General features: G+C 59.1%; 1 protein-coding gene across 8 annotated transcripts in view; it reads left to right on the plus strand.

Moving 5' to 3' along the window:
- Nucleotides 1-24,815, plus strand: part of FOXP4 (forkhead box P4) — a 62,465-nt gene that overhangs the window by 29,091 nt on the left and 8,559 nt on the right. For 5 of the 8 annotated variants that reach the window (XM_042800113.1, XM_042800112.1, XM_042800117.1 and 2 more), the window contains 7 exons: nt 2,797-2,886; nt 11,126-11,248; nt 13,197-13,283; nt 19,017-19,167; nt 19,683-19,887; nt 20,164-20,268; nt 22,789-22,876. In XM_042800113.1, coding sequence (XP_042656047.1) covers nt 2,797-2,886; nt 11,126-11,248; nt 13,197-13,283; nt 19,017-19,167; nt 19,683-19,887; nt 20,164-20,268; nt 22,789-22,876 — 849 coding nt within the window. The remainder of the gene's footprint in view (nt 1-2,796; nt 2,887-11,125; nt 11,249-13,196; nt 13,284-19,016; nt 19,168-19,682; nt 19,888-20,163; nt 20,269-22,788; nt 22,877-24,815) is intronic. The other 3 variants (XM_042800116.1, XM_042800118.1, XM_042800119.1) reach the window with 2 other exon arrangements.

Here is a 24,815-nt window from a genome sequence, read left to right on the forward strand (position 1 = left end):
CCTAGCGTTTTGCCTGGGTGCTGGCATTGTGTCTCTTCCATTTCTCCCCTCTTTGCTGTATTTCCCATGCCTGCTGCACTGATTTTTGTGGGGCTGGGGCAGGGACCTGCCTCGCTGGATCGTCTGTGTGAGATGGTCCTTACAAACACTGGAGGAATTTCACGTGGTGAAGATGGAGGAGACAAATCCATGCAAACCTCTGTCAAAAACATGGAAAAATAGATAAAGCTCGGGCAGCTGGTGTGCACAGAAGGGATGCAGCCAGTGGTCCAGCACCCATCCTTGGGTGGGTGCCATGGACCTGCCGGCTCCGCTGCACGCTGGTGCTGAGCAGCTGTCGATTGAATTCCTCCACCCTTGACTTTTAACTGGAATTACTGTTTTCATTTCAAAAAGTAATTAAAATATCAGACCTTGAGCTGTCATAACTGTCCTCATGGTTTTTGTGTTCACATTACCGATGCACATCTATTACTGTTAATAACAGGGAAATAACGTGCACACAGAGAAGCGTGCCTTGCACTGGGGCTGCATCGGCTCTGGGCGTTGGACCGGGGGTTCACACCATCAGTGATACCCAGCAGCAAATGGCCACGTTTGTCCTCAAGAACTTTATTTTTAAATCGTTTGGATAAAGTGAGTTTGCAAGTTGGTGGCCGCACAGGTTTTGAGCATCCCCAGCAGCTGGGCGGGGATGCTGGGGAAGAGGCGCTGGGCCTACTGGGCTTCACCCGCTCCTGGGTGCAGCCCCGGCGATTCGTCACAGGAGCATAAAATTAGGATCCCGCCTGCTTTTGAAATTCCTGGGCTTTCGACTTTCTCGGGGCCGTTTGGTTCACACGTGTGGTGACAAACACAGCCGGGCAGGGCAGAGGGTGCCCTGGGCTGTGTTTGTGGCACAACTGTTGGGTTTGGGTCGCTTGCTAGGAAATGATAGTGGGTTTTTTTAATAAAATAAGTAAGGCTGCGTCTGCTAAACCATCTGCGCACGGGCTCCAGATTCTGCAGCAACTTTAAAATTACCTCTCACTTTGCAAGTGCACTTCTAATACCTGTCCACCTGCAAGGAGCGAGTCAGATAGTTTTATCCACCAAAAAAAAATATAAAATGGCACAGCTCAGACATCCTTTGCTTTAGATCTGTTGCATACATTCTCCCTGAGCAACTCCCCGCGGAGAGGAGCATGAAATGGGACCTTTTGATTAAAACACAGGTAATGAGTCTTCATGGATGCTCTGTTGAGCAACTGTTTAAGGGTGCTGTGGGTGCTCCTTGGTTTGCAAAGGTTAAATAAATAGCGAGAGGGCTGGAGTGGAGCATTAAGGTGCATCCACGCCGTGGGCGATGCCGCTCCAGTTTCCAAGCGGATTTGGCAGGGAGGGATGGAGAGGCGGCGCGCGGGCCGGGGGCTTTCTTCTTTATAGCTGGAAATGCAGAGAATTAACAAGCGGCCCTTTCTTGGGGCGTGCGGCCGCCTCCTGGAAGCCGGGGCGGTGATTTACGGCCGGGGTGATGACAGCCGGGGGAACCCGCGTGCCGCTGGCGGCACCGCCGAGCAGGGCCCTGACCCCGCGCTGGGCTCTAATGCAAACCTGTCCTGCAGGCAGGGCTACAATGACTTGGTTGTTCAGAAATGGACCCGAGAAAAAAAAAAAAAAAAAAAAAAAAACCCACAGGAAAAAAAAAATTCTTTAAAAGCAAAAATAAGGAGTGTACGAGGAAGCAGGTCTGGGAGGAGCAGCCGGGTACCACAGGGTTGTTTTCATTAGGGCTTTCTTCCCTCTTCTGGCTCTCAGCTCATGAATGAAGGTCCTTTTCTCAGCATGTGTGCACACCGGTGCTCACCCTCGGCCGCTGGCTCTTTTGCCAGCTTGCACTTGCTCCTCTCTCTTCCTTGTCTCTTTGCAGGATTTTCCTTAATTTCACCTGCTTTTTACAGCTGCTGCCACTGCTGGACACAGCTCATTCACGGTTGCTTGTGCCTGTGTGCATCTCCACCAGTGTTTTTTTATTAATTTATGTTGGTTTCTCCCTCTTTTGCCCGTTGTGCGACTTCCCAGTGAGACACCTTCAGCCCTGTAAACAAGTTAAGGAAACCCTTAACTCTTTCTAGGCAAACACCCATAAAAACAAGCAGGTTTCATCATGGTCATTTGTGTGAGTTGCTAAACTCCTGCATCACCATAAACTCTGTGTGGATGTGTTCATGGGTTATTAGTTCAGGGTGTGATCCTGCACTTGGCCTGACCCGAATCTGGGCAGTGACTGGGACTTGTTGGTGCTCCGGCGTGATGATCAGATGTAAAATTAAATACACACGGTGGCTTTAGGCAGAGGGGATGTCAGCTGCAGCAGAAATGTAGTGATGGCTCCCTGCAAGGGTGGGATAAATCAGCTGGGAGCCGGCCCCTCCACCGGGCCTGGGGGACGCCTGGGTCTGGGGGTGACCCGTGGGAAAACCTGCCAGAGGCACGAAGGTGCTGGAGCTGGTGACTTGCTGAAGATGGGGTGGGGGTTTTGGGAAGGGGATAGCATTGCCCCCGGGTCCCTGTGGGGGTTAGAGAGAGCGGTGGTCTGTGGTGGGATGTACTGGTCATGCTGGTGTGGCAGGAGGGAGCACGGGGGAGCGCTGCCCTCCTCGTGTGCGCTCGCACCCCGGGAAGCAAGCCCGCAGAGAACCAGCCTGTCCCGCGTCTGGGTGCTGCTCTGGGGAGCTGGAGGGGGAGCATGCCCGGAGGAGGGAGGAGGAAGAGGGCACCCTTCCTCCTGCCCACCCTGCTGTGTCTCTTTTGCAGGCTCTCCAGGTGGCACGCCAGTTCCTGCTGCAGCAGGCCACGGGGCTGAGCTCCCCCAGCAGCAATGAGGGCAAGCAGCCGGCGGTGCAGGTGAGCCCTGAGGATCTGTGTGTGTGTGTGTGTGTGTGTCCCCCCATCGCCCCTTTTTTTTGGGAAGGGCTCAGCTGCAAATTGGTGCTGGCGGGAAAGTGCGCGTGCAAACACACGTTGCGTCTGTCTTCAGGTTGGCTAAAGCACACCAGGAGCCCACAAAGAGTTAAATGCCCTGTAAACCTTCAGAAATTTTGTGGTTTTTTTTTTTTTTGAGGGGGTGGGGGGGTTGTGGTGGGCAAGGGAAGGGCTGGCTCCAGGCAAGGTAAGGAGCAGGGAGAGAAGGTCACCGTGTGCCACTGTACCTTGGGACAGCATTTGGGATAGGGAGGTGCAGAGTTTCCCAGGGTTGGGGCACCCCAGGATTGATGCTGGGTGCTGTGAGTGGGCCTCAGGGGCTGGATAAGGGACAGTCCTTTGGGAGTGCAGCCAGGGCACGTCCTCCAGCGTGGGACAATGGCTGGGATGGGACAAAGGCTCATCTGGGGTGGGGGTTTTGTGGCACTGGCAGAAAGACAGGGCTTTGGGTGGGCGCAGCACCCTTGGGTGACATCCTGCTCCTGTATGGGAGGGAGGGACCTCCCCTTTGCTCCCCTCCTCTGCCAAAAGAAAGGGGCAGAAAATGGGAAGGAAAGGGACGAAAAGGGGTGTGAACCTGGGGAGAGAGGGAGGCAGAAAGAAGCAAAGCCCAAGCGATGGAAAGTGACAATTTAAATAGCTGTGCGGAGAGGCTCTCCCTTCAGGCTAATTAAATTTATCGGAGAACAGCAGGTTACCTTATTAGAGCCACGTGGGTTTAATTAACAAAGGAAAGTAATTAGCACAAGCGCTCTCAGAGCTGGAGGTCCTGCCTATGCCAGGCTGAGCTGGCACGGCAGCGTGAGGGTGGCGAGAGCCGGGGCTGGGATGGGCGAGCACTGGCTCCTCTCCCAGTTCGGCGAGCTGCGTGGCCGGGGCAGCCAGTGCCATCCCAGCACCGGGGCGAGCTCGTGGGGGCTGGGGGAGCCCCCCCAGCTGCCTCACCAGGTTGGGAAGCAGCAGCCGGGTCCGAGGCAGCAGGAATTAAGTCAGGGCTTCTGCGGCACAAACAGGCGGCTTTTTCCAGTGGTGCTCGCAGGAAGGAAATGCAGTCACTGCGTGGAAAATGTCTGCGAAGGACAAAGGCAGCGAGGGTGAAGTCAGATTCCGGTAACCGACGCCTCGCTCCCCTCCATGGGTGTGTGTCCCTGCACTTCTCCTCCCCATCCCTTGCTGCTCCCTCCGCCGCTTCCCCCGGACACGACGCACATGCGCTTGGCTTGCTTGGCCGCTCCTTGAACATCCCATTCCTCCCCCCCCCCCCTTCCAAGCTGCTTTTTCTCTCCTCCCCTCCCTGCCCATCTGGCCGGCGGCTTTGCTGGAGTGAACTGGATCTGCCTTCCTCTCCCCTCCTCCCTTTTTGTGTTGCAAAAGGACTTGTGAAAGTTGTAGACGTGAGTCAGAAATAGCTCATAACTCAACAGCGACCGGCCTCTTCCTCCCCCCCCCCCCCTCCCGCCGCCCCCCCGGCCCCACCAGCCCGGCCGGCAGCTGGAGCGGGATCTGACCGAGGGGAGATAGAGGATTAAGCAGACTCCTTTGAAAGGAAGTTTATCTAACAGCAGAGTGGTGTGGATGAGACTGGCCAGGACGGCTGGAGGAGGAGGAGGAGGAGGAAGGCTGGCTCCCAGTGCAGCAGCCCCTGGCTGGGGAGGGAGGGGGGGAGTGCAGCAGGACTGGGGGGGGTTCATTGCAGTGTTTGGGAACTGGGGAGCCCTCGGTGTGCCAGCCCGGACCCCCACCGGCTTTGCCCTGTGGATGTGCAGCTGCACCGCGGCCCCTCCGTGGCTGGGGGCTGGGTTTCCACATCCCTTGGCTATTTTGGAGGGGGGGGGACAGGGGAGAAGCTGTTTCAGTGGCCTCCCCTCGGCTCCCTGCCAGCCGGCTCCCAGTCCCAGGTGAAACGAGCCGGGGGGGGGTCCCAGCGTCAGCAGAGAGAGCAGGACCCCCAGCACCCAGCAGCGCTGCAAATTCCCCAGGCTTGCCATTGCCGTGCACTTGTGTTTGCAGCGAGCAGCTCCCTGCCACCTTGCTGACGGGGATGGGACATTTGTGGGGCGCCAAGCCAGCGGGAATATTAACGACAGCCAGCGATGGCTCGCTCCTAAAAGCAAACAAGGAGCTGCTGGGCTCAGTAGGAATCTCGGGTTTTGGTTGGATTTTTTTTTTTTTTTTTTTTTTTTTTGGAGTATGAACCCTCTCTCCCCCCAGATGCCTGGAGGTGTGCATGGAGAGCCTCACAGCTGACACGCGAATTACAGCTGCATCCAAAAAAAAAAAAAAAAAAAGAACAAACCAAAAAAACCCCACGCTCAAAAAATCCACCCTGAGACATTTCAAAATGGTTTTATTTCTTTGCAACTTTAAAACTATTAGAAACTTGGCGACTGCTGAAAAAGGGTTGCATTTGAGGACTTTTGCTGCGGATGGTTTTCGGGGCGCTCTTCTGCGTGAGGCTGGTCGGGAGCCGGGGATCCCCGCTGGGATCCTGCTGGTGTGGGGAGATGCTGCCAGTACCCATCACACTACGAGGTGCCGGAGTGTGTTTGGAAAGGCAGCACCCCGGGTTTTTTGTGCTGGGTCAGTTCTGGCTTGGAGGCAGCGCTGGATCATGGGGTGCCCTCTTTGGGGTCCCTTTCCCTGCTTGTCTCCCAGAGCCAGAGGTCTCCTAGCCTCCGGCTGGAGCAACTGACTGAGGTTAAAAAGCTTCTGAAATGGGAGAGGGGCTGAAGGGCGTTGAGGGAAGGGGAGAGGAGTTTGGAGCAAACTGCGGGAAATTGCTTTTCTTTTGTCTGCTGCGGCAGGGAGGGCAGCGGAGCAGAAAAGTGTATTTTGTTGATTTGAAACTTGAGTGAAATGGGTAATGAAGACAGATCAATACCAGCCCTTCTGCGTTCCCTCTCCAGGAAAAAAATACAGCAGCCTGTCCGTCTCGGCTCGCGCAGTGCTAGATTTTTCTATTTGAACTTGCAGTGCTTCTGTCCCTCCCCGGTCCCCCCTGCTGCTCCCCCTCCTCCTCCCCGGAGCCCCCAGTTCTGCCAGCCCGTAGCCCCCGCCGCCATCCCGCTCCACCGTCCCTGCGACGGCAGCAACGGCGTTTTGGATGAAGGGGGGAGCAAAGGAGTCACTTCAATCCCTGCAGATTTCCTCGGCGTGACGAGCCGTGCCGGCACCCCGTGCCCGTGAAGGAGATGTGGCCCCCCCCCCACCGGGTCCTGCCTGTGCGATGCCCGGGGGCAGCGGCTCACCCCAAATTGAGGAAGGGGCTACCAGGCGGCAAGCATCGCCTCTGCCCTGAGCATGCCCCAGCCAGCTCCCGCTCAACTTTTAGCGACTCGCAGCCCAATTATGCGTGATGAGTGCCTCCCCGGCGGGGCGCGCTGCGCTAACGAGGGTGCACGTTGGGTTGAACACGCAGGGGTTTGATTCCTCCTTTTCTTTGCGTGCAGCTGAACATCAGAGGCTGGTTGTCCTCCACGTAGCTACACTGATGCCCCCTCGCCTGCTCACCCTCCTTCTGCCACCAGGGCAGTTAATCCTTGGGTGCTAAGTCTGTTCATGTTACTCATAAAATAACCCCACAGCCTCAAAACCCAGCCTGGCACGTGGAGCTGGAGCTCCCTTGTAGATCTGGGCTTGGTTTCTCCTCCGACCCTGGGTAGGTTTTGGTCCATCGTCTCCGTTGCATCTTGCTAAGATCCAGCCGTGGCGTGACGTGAGCGGAGAGTAGAGGCTGGGCAGTGTTTGGGTGGCCCTGTGCCCCCCATCAAGGTATCCGTCACCGTGGCTGGGGTCACGCTGGTGTGAGTGGCATCGCTGCCTGGCCCCGGGCGTTGGAAGCTCTCGCTGGTCTGAGCCAGCTGAATCTCGGAGCTTGCTGGGGGATGCTGAGCGCAGGAGGGGACGCGTGGATGTACCTGCGCACTTTGGCTGGATTCAGTGGGAAAGGTTTGCTCTCCTCCAGCTGCGGCAGGGAGAAGCAGGTGCTCGGGGAAGGGAGGGATTTGCTCATCCCCTGCCCCTAAAAACAGCAAACTCAAAGCTGCTGTCGGTGGTGGTTGTTTCCCCACTTCTGTTCCCAGCTCCTGGCCTCCCTCACCGACCACCGTTTGTTTCTGTTGGCTTTCGATTTGAAAAAGGTGTTTAAAAAAAGAAAAACGGCGCAAACATGTTTGCCGCTGTTTCTAATCGGGAGTTAAAACCCGAGATTAGATCTCAGGCAAGGATGTGCAGCGCCTTGGGCTCTGCGGGAAGTATCGAGCACCCCGGGTAGCTGGCAGGCACCCACCACAGGGAGAGGATTGCTCATCCCGGTGGCCCCAGAGCCCCCCCCCGGGTCAGTGGGGATGGAGGAGGGAGAAGGTCTGGGATGTGCCTGTCCTGGTGCAGGAGGTTGGATGTGTGGTGTTCAGTGTGGACCTGGAGATGCTCCTTCCCGTAGCGGCCGTGGCGTTCTGCCCCGGGGGACACGGCGGCTCCTGCGGCAACCTCCCGGCGTGGGTGACGGCACGGCTGGGAGGTGAAGGTCAGTGCAGGGATGCTTTGAGGCTGAGCGAACCATGGGCTTGCTCACACGTCCCGGGCTGATGGAGGATGTCCCGGCTTCTGCACCGTGCCAAGCCGGCTGTCTCAGGGGTCAGGAGGGCGGCCGGCCGTCCCTCCGATGGCAGCCCCGTGGTGCTGAGAGCCAAGACAGGCTGTCAGGCTGTGGCTTTCCCCGCTCTGCCTCGTGGCTGGGAGTTGCAATCTGCTTCCCGTAAAAAAAATAATAATAATAATAATAAAAAAAAAAAAGAATCTAAGAAAAATTGAAATAAAAGCATCACTCCCTCATCCTCCTGCGATGCGCCTGGCCAAATCCTGTTTCGCTCAGCCGGCTTTGGCAGAGCTGCTCCACGCTTACGCTGAGCGCCGCGTTTCCCCTGTAATACCCGTCTCGTTTTCCACCCGCTGCCCGATGAGCCGCGTCCGCCCCATCCTCTGGCACGGAGGGATTACCACCAGGACCGCCTGGAAAATCACCCCCTCGAGATCCCGCTCGCCGGTTGGAGCCGCAGCGCCGGGGCTTTCTGGGAGGCAGCCGGAGCTGTTAGTAAGCAGTTTTGCGGGGTGGCAGCCGGCCAAGGAGTGAGTCAAACCCTTCCTGACTCGGTGTCTGGCAGATGCCAGCTCGTGACGCGGCGGCCGGGGACCAGCCGCTGCTGCGGGGCTGGCTGCTGGGACCTGCTTCCCGAGGGATTTGCTGCCTGCGGGGCGACCGGGGCGCGCGAGGACGGTCCCCGGCTGCTCTGGCGCTTGAGGAGGGACTTTGCTGCCGGGTGGATGGGATGGAGAGGAGGGGGCTGGGTGCAGCTAACCCCCTCGTACCCCTCCCCTGGGCCGCTCTGCTCAGTGCCCTTTGGCTCTTGCTTGTGGTGTTGACCTCTGTGACCGCCTGGATCTGCGCTTTTTTAGTGACCAAAGCCCCTGGGTTATCGGGGGATGCCCTGTTACCGGGACACCAGAACAGCCTCCCCAGCACCAGCGCGTGTGATGAATGGCCGTAGCGGGAGCAAAACTTGCTGTAAATGGGCATTTCCCCTTTTACTAAAGAAAGTTCCTGCCCTCCCTGGAAGCCTTAGCTGGGAGGGGGATGTTTTCCGTGTCGGGGGGAAATTCTTCATGCAACTTCAGCATCTGTTGAGGCTCCGGGAGGCGGCAAAGCCTGGCTGCCCCTCGCAAGAGTCGGCACCGGTTCGCCCCGTTCACACCTCATCCCCTCGCGAAGCCGCCGCCATTTCCCCGTGTCAGCTCCGCATCCGAGCGCGGAAGAAAAAGCCATTTAATGCAGACAAAGGTTGTATGAAAATATAATTCTGCTTTTGTTAGCAGCCATCAAACTCTAAAAAGCGTCGCTTTTGTTTTCTTGTAACATTGTGAAAACCTCGTGTCGGATCGAGAGCTGGGGCCCTCTCGACTAATCGCCTCTCCTTTGTGTTTTTAGATTATAGGGGCAATTAGTGTTGTCAAAACCTCTGGCAATTCTCTTTGCTCTTGACAGGGTGTCAGTCCGCTGGGCGAGAAATGGAAGGTGTTATAACTCTCCGGTAATTAGGATGCCTCCGATTTGAAAATGCCAGCAAACGTGTACGAGAGGCCGCACGGCAGCGGTGGGGGCGGGGAGGCCGCCCGGATGGGGGGATGCGGATGAGCAATTAATTAGGGGCTCTCATTCCAAGCACGTTGCCAGCTGATGAATTGGCAAAGGGAAATTAGCAGGATGCTTAGCTCCCAGCGAGCGGGCGCGCACCCGGCTCGCTCTCGTCTTGCCATCTCCGGGAGCTTCCCTCCTTCCCAGATGTTCGCCGAGGGCTTCGCACAGCTGGCTGCGAGCACCTGACCGCCCCAACAGCAGCTCTTCAGCAGTGCTGGTGCCACGGCGGGTGCTGCTGGGGTTCTCCTGGCTCTTTGGCAGTCGGGGGGGGGGGGGTGCCCAAGCCCTTTGCAGCTCTTCGCTGGGGATGCTCCCGCAGCCTCCTGAGCCCTCCAGCCGAGCCGGTGCAGTCGAGGCGCCCCAGCAGCGGCCCTTGGGTGTGAACACGGAGCAATTAATCAATAACTCTGACACGAAGGCAGCTGGAATGGGGGGGGGGGGGGGGGGGGAGTTGCGGCAGCAAATGAAACTCAGCCCGCTTGCGACGCCTCCCTCCAGCAAAATGCCTGAGTAAACAGATAAGCCGTTGCAATCTCCCTTGAAGGTCAGCGTGCTCCAGCCTGGGCCGGACGCCCACCACGGATGGGAGGGACTGCACCGGGCTGCCCCCAGGGTCCTGTCACTGCTCTGTGTCCCACCAGGGTGGCTGGTGGGGGGAGGCAGCCCCTAGGGTGGGCAGCAGGTCCAGACTGGGGAGTGTGGAGATCACCGGGGGGTCCTGGGCAGGAGGGGCTGGTGGGTACCGGGGCTCTTGTTTGGGCTTTGCCGGGTGCTCCGAAGCCTGTTGGTTGATTTCTCTATCCCTTGGTCTCTGAGGTCCCAAGACCCTGGAGTGAGGGGATGAGAAGTTGTCTACTCAGGATTAAAATCGGGTCCTTGGCTTGCACCAAGACCCTGGAGTGAGGGGATGAGAAGTTGTCTACTCAGGATTAAAATCGGGTCCTTGGCTTGCACCAACACCCTGGCTCGGGCTCTGCCGTGTCCCACACGCCGAGGAGTTGCTTCCTCCTTGGGGTCCCCTCAAAGAGCCTGAGGGTGCCGCGCAGGGGCAAGCAGGAGGCTGCTGGTGGTTCACTGGCTCTCCGGCCCCCAACCAGCAGCAGCCATCTGCCTTTGTAGGCTAAGGGAGCAGCTGAGCAGGGTTATTAAATTCCAGCAGAGCCACAACCCTACCCAGAGCCTTGGGAAGGGCTTTGGGCTGGTGGGATCGGCGGAGGACTGGGACAAGGCAGCTCTTGACGGCTGTGCTTGGGAAGGCGGCATTGCTCCACCTGGGCAGGACCTCAGCAGGGCTGGGATCCATCACCGACACCTTCCCCGGCTCCCCAGCGCTTTGCTGTGGGGGTGTGGACCCGTGTTATGATAACCAAAGGCAGGGGTTGGCAGGTTTTCTTAGCCCTCCCTCCACTTGGCATGGTAATTATGTGAGTTACTGGTGTCAACTGGAGGTAAAGCTTTGATGTGTCTGTGGAAAACCTGGTAACCTCTTCCTCCGTGCTCTGCTTTGCAAAGCTATTTGAGTGATCGGTATCTTCCCTGCTTCCCTTGGTATTTTCCTCCTCCCTGCATCCTCCAGGACCCCAAGGGAGGGAGGGGTGCCCAGCACCTTTCCCGTGCTCGCAGGAGGGGAGGGAGCTGTGGTTTGGAGCTGGCTGCCCATGCGCTGCTGGCATTTAAAGATGACCCTCCGGGCAGAGAGCATCCCATCTGCAGGGTGAGGGGAGCGTGTGCTTTTGGAAAGCTTCACCCCAGTGTCACCAGCACTGCCGGGCTCCTCCCTGCCATCGCCATGTCCCCAGCAGTGTCCTCGGGATGCTGGGGCAGGCTGGTGGCCAAGGGCTTCTCCCAAAGGTGACGCTGGGATGGAGAGCAGGGGGAGAGCCTGGAGGCACTCCGAGGCTGTCGTTATTTGGAGAGGGTTTCCCAGGGTTGGAACTGGGAGCGGTGACGTGTCCTTTCTCTCTGCAGGTCCCTGTGTCCGTGGCCATGATGTCCCCGCAGATGATCACGCCGCAGCAGATGCAGCAGATCCTCTCGCCGCCCCAGCTCCAGGCCCTCCTGCAGCAGCAGCAGGCGATAATGCTGCAACAGGTACCCGCTGGTCCTGGGCTGGATCCAGCCAAATGATTTCATTTTCCCACTGGTGCTTGTGAATGCTGGAGCTCGTTGGGGGCAGGCGGATGAGTCCTTTCCTCCCCAAGCTCCTAGGTTCCCCCCCTTATTTCCTTGGGGATTCCCAGCATGTTCTCACCAAGGGATGAAAGGAGCTGCGGGTGCTAATAATGGTGCCGGTAAAGCCGGATGCTGCTGCCGTGAGTCAGGGTCTCAAATCCCAGAAAGCTCCTGCACAAGGGCTGGTTTGGGGCTGCCCAGCTCTTGGGGAGAGTTGGGGTCAGGGTTGGATGCTCTTGGCTCCGCGACCCCCGAGCAGAGCCCCCCACGGCCAGTGCCATGGGCTGGGGTCCAGCTCCAGACCTGAGCCACGGGGGTTTGTTTCTCACGGCCCCACTCGGCTTCTCCAGAGCGCTCCGTCAAATGTAAAATGAACAGGGAGGGAAGAAAAAGGAGGAGAACAAAAAAAAACAAACTTCAACTCCGAAACAAAACAGGTCTGCTTGGGTAAACACCTCCCTCGGGCGGGAGGGAGAGAAGGAGAAATCCCACAAGCATCCTCCACACCCTTCCTCCTGCCTCCAGTACCTGTTTACTCCAAACAGGCTGATAAGGATTCAAGGTTGGCCCCAGGGAAAGAACAAAGGGTAAACACTACCCTGGGTGGGTCCTTCTCCAAGCCTCTTTGGAGCCGGATAAAGAAACACGTTTGACTGCAAATTAAACAACCCAGGCCGGAATAGCTCGCATTCTCCACCAGAAGAAAACCAAACATCACACCTCTCACCCCTGACCCAATGTTCCCGCAGCCGCGCTCGACCATGTTGCAGAGACCTGGCTTTGATTGGCTTTCGGGTAAACACCCAGGCTTTCCAAACCTGTTCACCGACAGAAAAAGCAAAGTTGCTGCTGTCAGCGCTGTCAGCCCCCGAGCTGATAAAGGCTTCCCGGCATCCAAAGGGGCATTCCTGAGCCACCGCCGTCGCCCCTGCGTGGGGGTACGGGCTGGGTGGGAGGGGGTTGTTGGGTCTCGCTGACCTCCCCGTGCCTCTGCCCCCCTCCCCTGCATGCAGCAAATCCATCACCAACAGTTTATTTAGGGGCCGGAGCGAGAGCTGGCATCAACGCCGGCAGGTCCCGGCACTGCTTTCTGCAGACTGGGACCCTCTCCTGTGGCTTGTCATGGGGCCGGGGTGTTTTTCTCTGTTTTACTGTCCCAGCAAAACCCTCTGTTTTTAACAGGGTGCTGAGAGGAGCCAGGTTGCCTGTGCTCTCCTGTGGTGCCCATGAAGGGAGATGCAGGTCTGATCCCCCAGTTGCACTGGCCAGGCCATGGCTGCTCCCAGCCCCTTCCCAGCTGGGAGCCCCCCAGCTCTTGCAATGCTTGCCAGGAGTGTTTTGCGATCCCACCATGCTGAAAACAGGGTTTCTCTGCTGCTGAAACACTGAGTTACATGCCAGAGCGCCCAGGCCCGCTTCTCTCAAGGGGCTCACCCACCTCCTGGTGTTTAATATCCCCCCATCGAACAAAACCCCCACCAGCGCAGCTGCAAAATCCCCGGGATACACAGGAATTACTGAGGCGGAGGCTCCCAGACCAGCCAGTGGCAGAAAGCCAGGGCAACCGGTCGGCATCAAAACAAACGGCAGGTTTGGCATCGGTGGTGTTGGGGGATTTTACTTGCTGCGGGGCTCCAGAGGCCTTAGGAGTGTGTGCCCAAGGTTTCTTCTGCAGCTGTGACTCCTTTGGCGGGTGTTTTTCCTTTTAACCTGCAGCCAAGAGCCTGCCCTGACGGCATGGTGCCAGGAGCTGGCATGGCTGTGGCAAAGCCTGGTGCTGGGCACGGGGTAGTGCTGGGCAGGGAGATGCGAACAGGGTGTTTCTGCTGCTAATCCAGGCTGCTTTCTCCCCTCCCGTCCCTCCCAGTTGCAGGAATACTACAAGAAGCAACAGGAGCAGCTTCACCTGCAGCTATTGACACAGCAGCAAGCCGGAAAGCAGCAACCCAAAGAGGTGAGCTCACGCAGATGGGTTCTGGGCCATCAGATCTGGCAGGAAATAAAAGGGGGACCAGCACAAAACAAGGTGTGTGTGAATCCCAGCACGCAGGGCAGCCAGCTGGGAGCCAGCAGGGACGGGACACGGGGGGATCCTGCTCCTTGGGGGTGCCAGGGTGGCCAGTGCAGGTGCTGGGATTTGTTCTTCCTTTTCCCCGATCTGTGATCTGGCACGTGCACCGAGCTGCATCGTTCTCAGCGCCGCATCTTTGTCAGCACATCTAGAAACTAAATCCACTAAACCCTCCTCGTGTTGGGGGGCAGGGGAGGCTTGGCTCAGCCTTCACCCAACACGCTGGCCCTGCCAGGCTGTCGGCACGGCTCGGGTCGGGCAGCCCAGTCCTGATCGAGCTGGCACGGCAGCGTCCTGGCAAGTAGGCAGGCAGGGCTGCTCAGGTGGGAACCCAAACCGGGGCTTTTCCTGCCAGGAAAGGTGATTCTGCAAATCCCAAACGCTGCGTGGAATAGCAGCGATGCCAGCAAAGGGTTTTTCCAACGGGAACTGCTCAGGCAGGGGATGCTGGCAGCCTCCCGTGACCAGGTCGGCATTGCTGGGTCCTTTGCTGGGGAGGCGGTTGCATGGTGCAGAAGCGTTTATGCCGGTGCGATTGCGTCAGTCTTGTATAACTCCCTTCACCCCACAGTTTTTGCTGTACTTTCCCGTAGTAATGCCCTCGGAGGCGTTGCAGCTGTATCAGCAATGCTCAGTTTTGGGGGTGTGCCGGTCACACAGAGGCTGGGGGTTGACCCTGACCAGCAGCGGGCAGACAGCACCACTCCCTTCCTCTTTTATATGTATATTTTTGCCCCTCTCTCTTCCCAGATCAGTGCACTTGGTACCACGGGTGGGTATTCTGCATTGCACGTGCTGCTGTGTATCTGGCATCACTGCCATCCTTCCCTGGCTCCCAGCACAGAGAGACGTGGAGCTGAGTCCCCGGCCGAGCACCAGTAGAAGGCAGGGCAGTGGGGCAGTGGGGCACTGGGGCTGAGCATTGCAGTCACCCCTCCTGAAATCCACCATCCCTCCTCGATTCTCAGCACTTAAAAATTCAGCTTTCTTTTGAAGAAGAAAGTGTTCAAGCCCAGACTGTGCATTGGGGTGGCAGCAGCAGGGGCTCGATGGCAAAGCAGGCACCGGTGCTGGGGGAATAGGGCAGCTCGAGCGGCTCGGGGTTGGGCCAGCACCCACTCAAGCCTTCAATAGACTTTGACCCAGGCTTTCATTGCGGGGTGTTGGCATATTTACGCAGCGTGCGCAGGGTCACGCTTTATCAGAGCCATCTCCAGGAGCTGGAGTAGCTGCTCGTGCTCCAGGAACGGGGGAGGCATAAATCTGAGCTTCCTCAAGGACTTTCCTCTTGGCCGTGGCAATGTTATATTGCGGCAACAAACGGGGATATAATTAAGCTTTAACAAAGGGCTTGCTTAGCGGGCTTCTGGTTTAAAAAGCGCGTGTTAACTTTTAATTAAATGGTACAGAGGAGATGAGAAATTTATCCGCTAAGAAAGTCTGAGTGGTCAGCAGGGGCGGGGGAAGGGGCATTAGATTCTGCTGAAGGGGTGCGTGCCTAACTCCCAGCAGCATCATCAACCCACGGCCAGGAAAACCAGAGAAGGGGTCCCTGCAAGGGGCTGCCACGGTGTTTTCCCTCCCCGAAACCCCCCAGCCAGGCTTCGTGGGGTTGGCTTCACCCCACGAATTTGAGCGGCTGCTATTAATAAAGCCTGTGTTCAGCAGCAGCGCTCGCCTGCCGGGAACGGCGATGCCGTTGCTTCCCCCGACGGCGCAGGGAATAGCTGGCGTGTCTGGGATGCCGCCGCCGAGCCGCTCTTGGCCGGCGTCGGCTCCTTCATGGAAATCCACGGCGGTGTTTAATTACGGCCCCGCTGCAAGGTTTGTAAACCGAGCGCCTTCTGCTTTCCCTCTGCTTGATTTCAAGGGCTCGCCTCGGTGTAATTGCAAGTCAGCGGCTCGTCTGCGAGCGCAGAGGGGGGATCAGCAGGTGGGAACGGCTCCGTGCCGCCGCGCCGGGAAGGTGCCGGGAGCTGGGAGCAGCATCTCATGGAGGAGAAGCTCAGATCTCCCCAGGAGGAGCGGCGCGGCTGGAGGTCCCCCGGCGGGTGCGGGGAAGGGGAACGCAGGAAAAGAGGGAGCGCGGAGGATGGAAATGTGTCGGAAGCGCCTGTCGGCAGCATCCTGTCCCGGAGGATGCGGGGAGGGGGGGGGGGGGTGTGTGTGCTTTGTGTCCGTGGGCTGCGGGGAGGCGCGAGAAAGGGGCTGAGCAAGGCAGCTGATCCGTGCATCCATGCATCCCGCCGGGATGGAGCTGAGCTGGGACATCCCAGCCCAGACCGGAGCATTTTCCTGCCTTAGGGTGTAAGGGCGAGCAACCTGGGCGTGGGGGGAGCAAGGAGCTGCAGCGCAGGGCTGGGATGGCTCTGGGCAGCCCCTGGCCCTCGTGGCAAGTAGCAGCAAAGCCGATGTGTGCCGTCCCGCTCTTTTCCCGGCCGCTTTGCCTCTCCAAGCCCGGCTGCTGCAATCAGCATCCGGGTGCAGAGACCCCAATATCCCCTGAGGTCAAGGCCAGTGGGTCTCTGTGTGCCCCCAAAGCTGCTGGGGTGGAGGGGGTTTGCCGTCTCCCGAGTCTGGCGGGGCAGGGGAGGCGGGGGGTGGCGCGGGGGGGCTGCCTGCCGCCTAACCTCGGTGTCAGCTTAATGAACTGCTCCTGTCAGTCCCGTGTGTCACGCCGAAACTCCTCCTGATGTGCTCATAAATCAAAGTGACGGCAGCTCTTACCCCGGTAGCTGCACCCAGTCATCTGCGTCTAATGTACGCCGAGTGCTGGCGAAGCTGCGGGCCCCGAGCCACCCCGCGATGGAAATGGGGGGGGGGGGTGTGGGGGCCAAACGCAGGATCTGGCCCTAACACAGAGCAGGCTCCTCCGGTGGGTGCTGGGGGGTCCCATCTGGGAGGGACTCAGCCGGAATTTGGTGGGCTGAGGCTTGCCGAGTGGAATGGAGATAAGGGAAGCTCGGGGGGGCGATGGCCGGGGAGAGAAGTTTTCGATAAGGCTGGGGCTGGAATTCAGGCTCTCGCCACCCCGCCTTCCCCAGGGCAAACTCTTGACTCAGAGCCCCCCAGGCTGGTGGGTGCTGTTGGGTGGGTTTGCACGTGGGTGCACCTCTTCACCCGTCACACTCGGTGCTTTTGAGCTCGTGCAGTTCGTTGGCTCTGCGGTGCAGCGGTTGCTCTCGAGGGACGGGCAAATTGGCTTCCCCAGAGAGAAGTGGCCCTTGGTGTGGCTTAGCCCACGCGTTTGTGCATCCACCAAGAACCAGGACTTGTATTCCCGGGGCTGGTCCCTCTGTTCGTGGCCTAGTGAAGCGGGAAGGATGTGCACGTGGGTTTGGAGCACGTGAAGGAGTGGACAGCATCGTCCCTGCCAGAACCACACGTGGGTCAGGGCTGCTCGGGGGGGGGGGGGGGGGGGTCTGACTCCACCGGCCACAGCTCTGGGGAGGCCGAGTCAGGAGAGCCCAGCTGGTCTGTGAGGCACAGGCGACGTGCCCCGGGGATCCTCATGACTTCATCCGCTCCCAATTTCCTCCTGCGCCGCAGCCTGGAAGTGCCATGAATGGGGCTGTGTTTGTGCGGAGCCCAGGCTTGCCCTGGGGCCCCCGGCGAGGGCGGTGGCAGAGCCGGGAAGAGGAGGAGAAGCCCATCCCATCCTGTCCCATCCCATCCAGTCCTGTCCCAGCTGCCGTTTCTAACCAAGGACATGCGTGTCCATCCCACGCAGTGGCAGAGCTTCCTCTCTGCAGGGGATGGGGACACTGTAGGGGACCGTGTTGCCTCTGTTAAGGCCCTTGGGTGCACAGCCTGGTCCTGCCTTTTTTCCTCCGTCACGGTCCTACAGTCCATGGTCTCCTCCAGTCCCGTGGCCTGAAGCCCTCCTGGCACAGCACCTTGCTCAGGAGCGAGGGCGAGCGCAGGGATTTCTCTTCACTGAGCAGAAATCACTTTGATCTCTGCCTTTATCTTCAAGTGTCAGAGGTGCTGGACTGGGGCAAAGCCAGAGAGGATCCAGACGTGACTCTGGATCAATTCTGCCGTGGCTACGAGGTGGACAGGACAGGGAGGAGTCCGCACACCCCTCTGAGGCTGAGAAACCAGATTTAAACTCTCTCTGTGCCCTAGTCAGAACTCGCTGTCGTGCCTGACGTTGCAGACCACAGGGATTTTGCCAGGCAGTGCCTGGAGCCCGTCCTCGCCCTCCGTTTCACAAATCCACAGCCGAGCATCAGCAGCATCTGCAGGGGACAACAGGTCCAGGGTGCTGCTTCGGGTACAACAGCACCTTCTGATTCCAAACTAAGCCGTGAACTGGGTTTGCCACGGAGAATCCGCTGTTGCCTGTTGAGCAGAGAGTGAGATGCAGCCTCGGGGATCATGGAAGGAGCGAGGTGGGGCTGTCCCAGGTCCCTGGGATCCCCGGTGCACCGTGAGCCTGAATCCCCACAGTGCTCAGACCCAGCCAGATGATTAAAAAATAGATGTTTCCTATTGCAGAGCTCTTGTGCTCATCAGTAAGAATGCAGACGTGAAAACACTTCTCTTGGGGCCAATCCATGGGGCTGCAAAGTGACCCCACTCATGAGTGCAGCGAGATCAGGGGAGGTGCCGAGGTGGGGGCTTGCTCTGCCCAGGGGGGCCCCCGGCACTTTTGCTCAGGATAAAGGAGCTGCCACGGAGACCCCAGGCTGCTGCCGGGGCTGGTCGGCGTGGCACAACCAGCTCACACTGCCTGCCAGCCCGGCTCCTCGCAACCTGCAAACAATGTCTGCACAAACAGAGGGGTTCAAGGGGTTACGGAGATGCCTGCCCCGCTAATGAGGCCAGGCAGGCCCGGGGCAGCTCCCCTCTCGTGGCCAGCTCGGATTAGCAGCTGCCTGTCCCCATCCCTAATTGAATTCTCTCCCCTTCAGTTAATTCTCATGGATTTCTTGGTGCCTCCCCAGGGATCTGTCCTGCCTAACTAGTTTAGGGCTGGCTACGCCAGTCAGAGCATGGCCGGATCCTGGGGATGGGTGAGAGAGTCACCTACCTGGGGGATGCTCATGGCCAGGGTGGGGGCATCTGTAGTGGTGCTGGGCACCGGCTCCCCTGCAGACAGTTGTTTTCTGCCCCCCACCAAGTAGGGGCTCGTAATGGTCATTTTTGGCAAATAGGGACCGTTTCTCTGCTTAAGGGAGGGTCCTGTGCATCCCGGATGCCTTTTGGGTGCCAGGAGCCCCCCTTTCTTTTGGTGATATTTGGTGCCTGTGGGATCTGAGCCTCCCTGTATGGGACCCCAGAGCTGAGGTCTGTGTGTTCGCTCACCTCGCAGGCAGAGCTGGCGCTCCGCTCTGAGCAAGCCCCCAGCTCCGCTCGCTCCCTCTCTTTTCAGTGCTTTATTTTTCCCTTCCCCTTTCCTTTCCTTCCCCTCCTCTTCCGATAGATCAAAGCCTCCGTCCGGCTCCGCCGCAAGCTGAGCAGGCCCAGCAGCAGGACGGAGGCACGCACGGCCGCGGTCCCACCGCCACGGGCATCCCTCGCTGCCGCCGCCGGGCCCCCGCCTCCCCTGCAAAGGGCTTCTGCTGCGAGGCTGGAAATAACGCGCTTTGATTCCTCCCTTTTGTCTCCCAGCAGCCGTTGGGGAACAAGCAGCTGGCCTTCCAGCAGCAGCTCCTGCAGATGCAGCAGCTCCAGCAGCAGCATCTGTTAAACCTGCAGCGCCAGGGGCTGGTGAGCCTCCCGCCGGGGCAGGGCTCCGTACCCCTGCAGACCCTGCCCCAAGGTAAGGACCCCTTCCCCGGGGTGGGGAGCACGTTTGGGGCCCCCCACAGCTGCAATTTCTCCCTGCTTCAGGCGAGGGGAGGCTGGGGCGTTGCTTTTCCTAATGCACTCATCTAAAGTTCGGGGCTGGATTGCATTAACGGCCGGAGGAGCCTGGGAGAGTTTGAGCTGGGTTGAGTGCAGGATTTCCCCCCAGCTTCCTCTTGCAGAGGGGTGCCAGGGTGTGGGGAGCTGGGGTCTCCTCCCCTCCGGGGACAGCTCTGCAGGGCTCCCCAGGTGCTGTGGGTGGCTTGTTTTCGGCTTCCCAATGGGGCTGTGCAGCCTCTCCTCCCCGGCTGCCAGCACAGAGGGCTGTGCCCAGCTTCGGGTGATGATTTATTGAGCTTTGGGGAGCCAAGCTGTGCCAGCCAGGCAGGGAGGGAGCCCACAGGGTCCTGAGCCAGCCTGCTGCACGGGTGCCAGTGGGTGCTGCTCCTTCTCCCTGCTGACAGCGGGTGCTTTCTCCCCGTGCTGTAGCTGTGTGTCCCTCGGACCTCCAGCAGCTCTGGAAGGAGGTCACGGCCGCCCAGCCCGTCGAGGACAGCATTAAGCAAGAAGGTCTCGACCTCACCACCAACACCTCCAACTCTACCTCGTTTTCGGCCGCCAAGGTCTCGCCTCCCATTTCCCATCACCCTCTGCCCAATGGACAGAGCACCATGCACACGCCGAGAAGGGACAGGTAGAGCCGGGTCGGGCCCTGGCACTTTGTGTTTTTACCCCCAAAGAGGTGGAAGGGGCCGGGATCCATCGCTTGTGGGGCTGACGAGGGTTGGGGGGGGTTTCTGCCCACCCCATAAACAAGTCCTATCACTGTTTTGCTGTGCCCATGTGCCCACAGAGGACAGGGAACTGTTGCTGTGGGGTCTCCCAGGGGTCCCCGAGGGCTGGCCCCATGCACGGGAACGCTGGAGCATCACGGCTGCCCCATCTGACAGTCCCTTTCCCTCTTCTGCAGCTCTTCCCACGAAGAGACCCCCGGCTCCCACCCGCTCTACGGCCACGGAGAGTGCAAGTGGCCCGGCTGCGAAACCCTCTGTGAGGACTTGGGACAGTTTGTCAAGTAAGTGCTCCCCTTTTTGGGAGAGGTTTTCATGGAGGAGGAGAGAGCCTGCGTTCTGGGGCCAGGACGGCATGGGGCTGGCAGAGAGGGAGACCCTGGCAATGGGTTCGGACACCCCAAAGTCTGTCTGCCCAGAGCCAGGATGGGGAGACCCGTGCAAAAGGAGGGAACACCAAGGATTGCTGCTAGAGGAGAAGAGACCCGGTGCAGTGGGCAGGAGCGAGCAGCAGGCGAGGGGAGTTTGCAGGTCCCCTCCTGGGGGGCGAGAGGAGGGGAGGAAGCAGATGTGGCGTGGCAGCCCGCTGACACTGCTTGTGGGCTCCGGCGCTGACTGATTAACTCCGCTGTCGAAGAGCCCTCTGCTAGCGTCAGGGTCAAACAAATTGTTTTCACGCTTCGTCAGAGGTTTACTTAATTAGTTCATTTGCAATTAGATCTCTTTGTAGCCAGGATTTTTAGCAAAGACATCAGAAGGAACTGACGGGCTTGCTTGCTCCTTCCCCCCTCTGCCTCTCCGGCTGCCTGCTCAGCGCGGCAGCCGAGACGCGCCGGTGCACGCTTTGCTCTCCATCAGCAAGATTTTGGGGTTTTTACAAACCAATCCTGTCCGCTGCCATGCACTCGAGGCCGGCGCCAGTGGAAGCATCCCTCAGACCAACCCGGCCTCCTCATTCCCAGGGAAGGAGCTGGGCAGAGGCCTTGCACAGGAGGATGAGGAGGTGTGAAGGCAGGCTGGGGAGGCTGGGGGAGCATTTCCTGGTGGCAATTGAGTGACTGAGTCAGGCTCCTACTTCTTCCTTCCTCTGACTCATGGGGTGAACCTAGATAAGGCATCTCGTCCCACCTCTCTGGGCATGTTTACATGGCACAGGGCAAACGAGCGAGCTCCAGTTTGGAAGCTGGAGCTGGGGTTGGTGGGGGATGTCCAGGGCCAGGTCACGGTGCTGGGAGAGCCTTGCTGTGCTGGCCGGGGCTGTAGGGTCCCTGCACCCTGCATCCCATCCGCCTGCCCCCTAAGCACCCCCACTGCTCACAGGAGCAAGCTGCCCAAGGGACAGCTTCCCAGACAGCACTAGTGAAGTGTTTCTGTCCCCTCTCTGCCAACGTGAGCACGTGTTGGGGTGTGGGACAGTCGGATGGAAAACTTCCAGCTCCCAAAGGCTGAGCCCAGCTGCAGTGTGGACCTTGCTTTGAGTCCGGGCACCAGCTTCGAGCCTCCTCTGAGCATCACCTCCATGGAGCAGCTGGGGTGGAAAGGGGCAGCACGTCCTTTCAGCAGTGGTTTATAAAAGCCTGGGAGGGTCAGTGGGAGACGTCTCTGTTCCTGCCTCGCACAGTCTAGGTTCTCGATAGCTTTTTCCCTGAAGAAACAGCCGTGCCCTCGGTTTGCTGTGCAGGGAGAGGAGCGGGTGGCTCGGTCCAGCTGCAGCCCTGCAGAGCGGGGCTGAGGCACCGGCGGGGGTTTGCTCACGTACAGGCTTGGCAGCTGGTCCCGGTTACCTAACTTGTTTTTGCAAGTTGGGGCTGGAAGTCTCTCACAAACAGCCGGGTGAGGCTCCCGCCATCTTCCCCATCCGGACGGAGGGTAGATCCTCCCGAGGCACCTTCTCCTGGGACGTGTCAGCAGAAATACCTCAATCTTGGTCCTGCAGAGCATTGGCCCGCAGCCCTGGGACTTCTATGTGTTTCCCAGCATCAGATGCCACCTTTTGGGGTGTTCCCAGGGTGACCCTGGTACAGTTTGCACACCCCACCTCTGACCTGTCCCACTCCCCCAGTGAGGACCCTGCCAGGTTTGCACCCACCCCAGCAAGGACATGGCCTGGCCTTGCGACATCTTGGGGCCCGGCTGTGTCCTCAGGCTGCTGTTTTTCTGGCTCTGGGGGTGAGGGACCCCCACAAAGTGACATCCCTGTCACCAGCCACTTGCCTTTGGGAGCCCTTCCCCTCCCCAAGGAGGGAGGGCGGTGAGGACCAAAGGTCCTTGTGCTTTATAGACATAAAGTGCCTTATAAACATAATGCAACTTATAAACATAAGGCACAAAAGCGGTAGGATGAGGAACACCCTGGAAATGTCACCTTCTGCCTTCAAGGGTTTCCTTAGAGGGTGTAAGTCAGCCTCCATAATGCTGCCTTTGTCCTGGAAACCTGCTCCTCAGGTCCTCCTGGGCACCTCCTGCCAGCAGCCTTCGCAAGGACTTTCCATCAACCAGGGGCTGCTCCTGAACACCTCAGGGCTGCCCCAGGTGTCTGCAGCCGCCTTCCAGCCCGGGTTTGGGGAGGAGGCACAGCCCAGACTGCTTGACCACCTTCATGCCTCAGTTTCCCTTGTTGTTGTCATGCTTTGAGCGGCAGTGCTGGAGCGTCCCCGGCACAGGTGGCACCTCATGGGTGTCCCCGGGCGTTGCTGCGGTACAGGGTGGTTTGCAGGTCCGGACTGATCCCAGGTGTGGTCCTGGGGAAGGGGCTGCATTTTGGGCACGTGCAGACACAAACCCCACCGTGTTCTCCTCCCCAGACACCTCAATACAGAACATGCACTTGATGACCGAAGCACGGCCCAGTGTCGAGTCCAGATGCAAGTGGTACAGCAGCTGGAAATACAGGTGGGTACCACCCCAGCCTCGAAGGACGCGGGTTTAAAAAGCCATCTCCTTTCCAGCTCTGCACGCCGTGTCTTGGCTGCTCTCTGCAAGAGGGTGTTAGCAAGGTCGGGGCTCGTAGTGAGATAACCAGCCACCCCAGGGACTCATTTTAAGCATCCTTCCCAAATAGGAGTGCTGGTCCTGGGCTGCATCCTGGTGGAAATCAAGACCTGGAGGACCCTCAAGCTGGTTCCCCCATCAATACCAGCATCCCTGCATGATTATGATGGGGCTGGAGGAAGGGACAAGCCACCCCTCCTGCCCAAAATATCCTTGTGGGTACAAGGAGATGCCACAGACCTGCAAGGCATGTGCTGCCTGGGGGAGGTGCGTGCCCACAAGTGGGATCTGAGCCCTCGTGCCCAGCCGTGCCACCCCAGCGAGAGCCACAGGGCTGCTGGGCTCCTTGGAAATCAGGCCACTTATTTTGGTGGCTGAGCGTGGTCTTTGGAGCCCAACTTCAGGGTGCTATTTTTGGAGAGGCAGTTCTTTAAATAGTGCCTTTCCCAGCATCCCCGACTCCCCGACGTGGCGTGCGTAATTCGGTCAATAGAGAAGAAGGGGGGGTGAAACGGGAGGAAGCGGAAGGTTTTCATCTTGGGACTTGAAAGTGGTCGAGGAGGAAAGTGGGATGGGGCTGGGGTCTCTGTCAGAGGGTTGCTCACTGAGACCCCTATGGCATGGCAGTGCCTGGGTGCCCGGCTGCTTGGCCAGGGGCTGGCAGGAGCTCGAAGAAGTTTGTGCCCATCCCTGTGCATGGTGGTGGGTGTCATCACGGGGGGACACCAACCCCGGGGGGCAGCGGTCCACCACGTGCAGCAGCTTTGGGAGCCTCTGCCCGGAGTTACAATAACGGGGGCTGTGGGGGGGCACAGCCAAACCTTCCCAGCTGGGGAGGCTGCAAAGCCGCCTGGGCAAAGCTGTGCGATCACATCCTGCTTCCCAGCCCTCGCTAAAGAGAGAGGTTGAAAGCAATTACTGGGGCTTAAAGAGGGGAGGGGAAAGAAGGGGGAGAAAAAAAAAAAAAAAAAAAGCTGAAGGGCGAGCAGAAAGCTGTGTGTGCAGAGAGGAGAACCTGCCACCGGAGCTACCAATTATAAAGTTTTCAGCGCGGAGCTCCCGCTGTGCCGATGGAGAGTGTCTGCATCACGAGGGGAGACCTGTCAGCTCTAATGAGCACCACGACAGCGCAAAAGCATCTGAGCTGCTCCAAACTTGCAGCAAACTCTGCTCTGGCTCCTGCTTTTAACTCCTTCCTCGCCCAACTCCTGGCTCCGGCGCCCGCCCGGGGAGGGGGCTTGGCTGGTGGGGAGCGGGCAGCACATGGGGATGTGGCCGAGCCCTGAGCTTGAGGGGTCGTGGTGGAAAGGGAAAGTGATGGGAAGAGAGCGGGTGTCAGATCCCATCGCCTCCGCCGGGCTCAAAATCTCTCCTGGTGCCACAGTGAATATTTCACCCTTCTCCGCACTCTGGGGAGTAAACAGGCGGGAGCGTGCAATTAAAGCGATGTTGTGCGTCCGGGTGGATGGGTGGACGGACAGAGGGACGGGCAGATGGACAGGGAGCTGCCGGTGAGCGGGAGGCAGTGGAGGCTGGAGGAGGGCGAAGGGGATGGGGACGGCAGGCACGGGGATGAGAGCACCTGGGAAGGAGAGCGAGGGCTGCGGTGGGTGGCTGGGCCGGGGCCGTGCTGGTGGACGGCAGCCTGAAGGCGTGGGAAATGACTCCGTTTCACCATAGATTTTTCATCCGACTGCACACACGGAGCCGGAGCAGCGGCGGCCCCCGTACCCCCCACGATGGGTGTCGCAGCCCCCCACGGAGCCACGGCCCCACTGGGGCTCTTGGGAGGGCTCAGCGTCAGGCAGGAGGTGACTCCTGCGGGGATGCTGCCCGCCCA

The sequence above is a fragment of the Tyto alba genome, unplaced genomic scaffold (assembly GCF_018691265.1).
Source record: "Tyto alba isolate M040663 unplaced genomic scaffold, T.alba_DEE_v4.0 Super-Scaffold_30, whole genome shotgun sequence".
Lineage (NCBI taxonomy): Eukaryota > Metazoa > Chordata > Aves > Strigiformes > Tytonidae > Tyto > Tyto alba.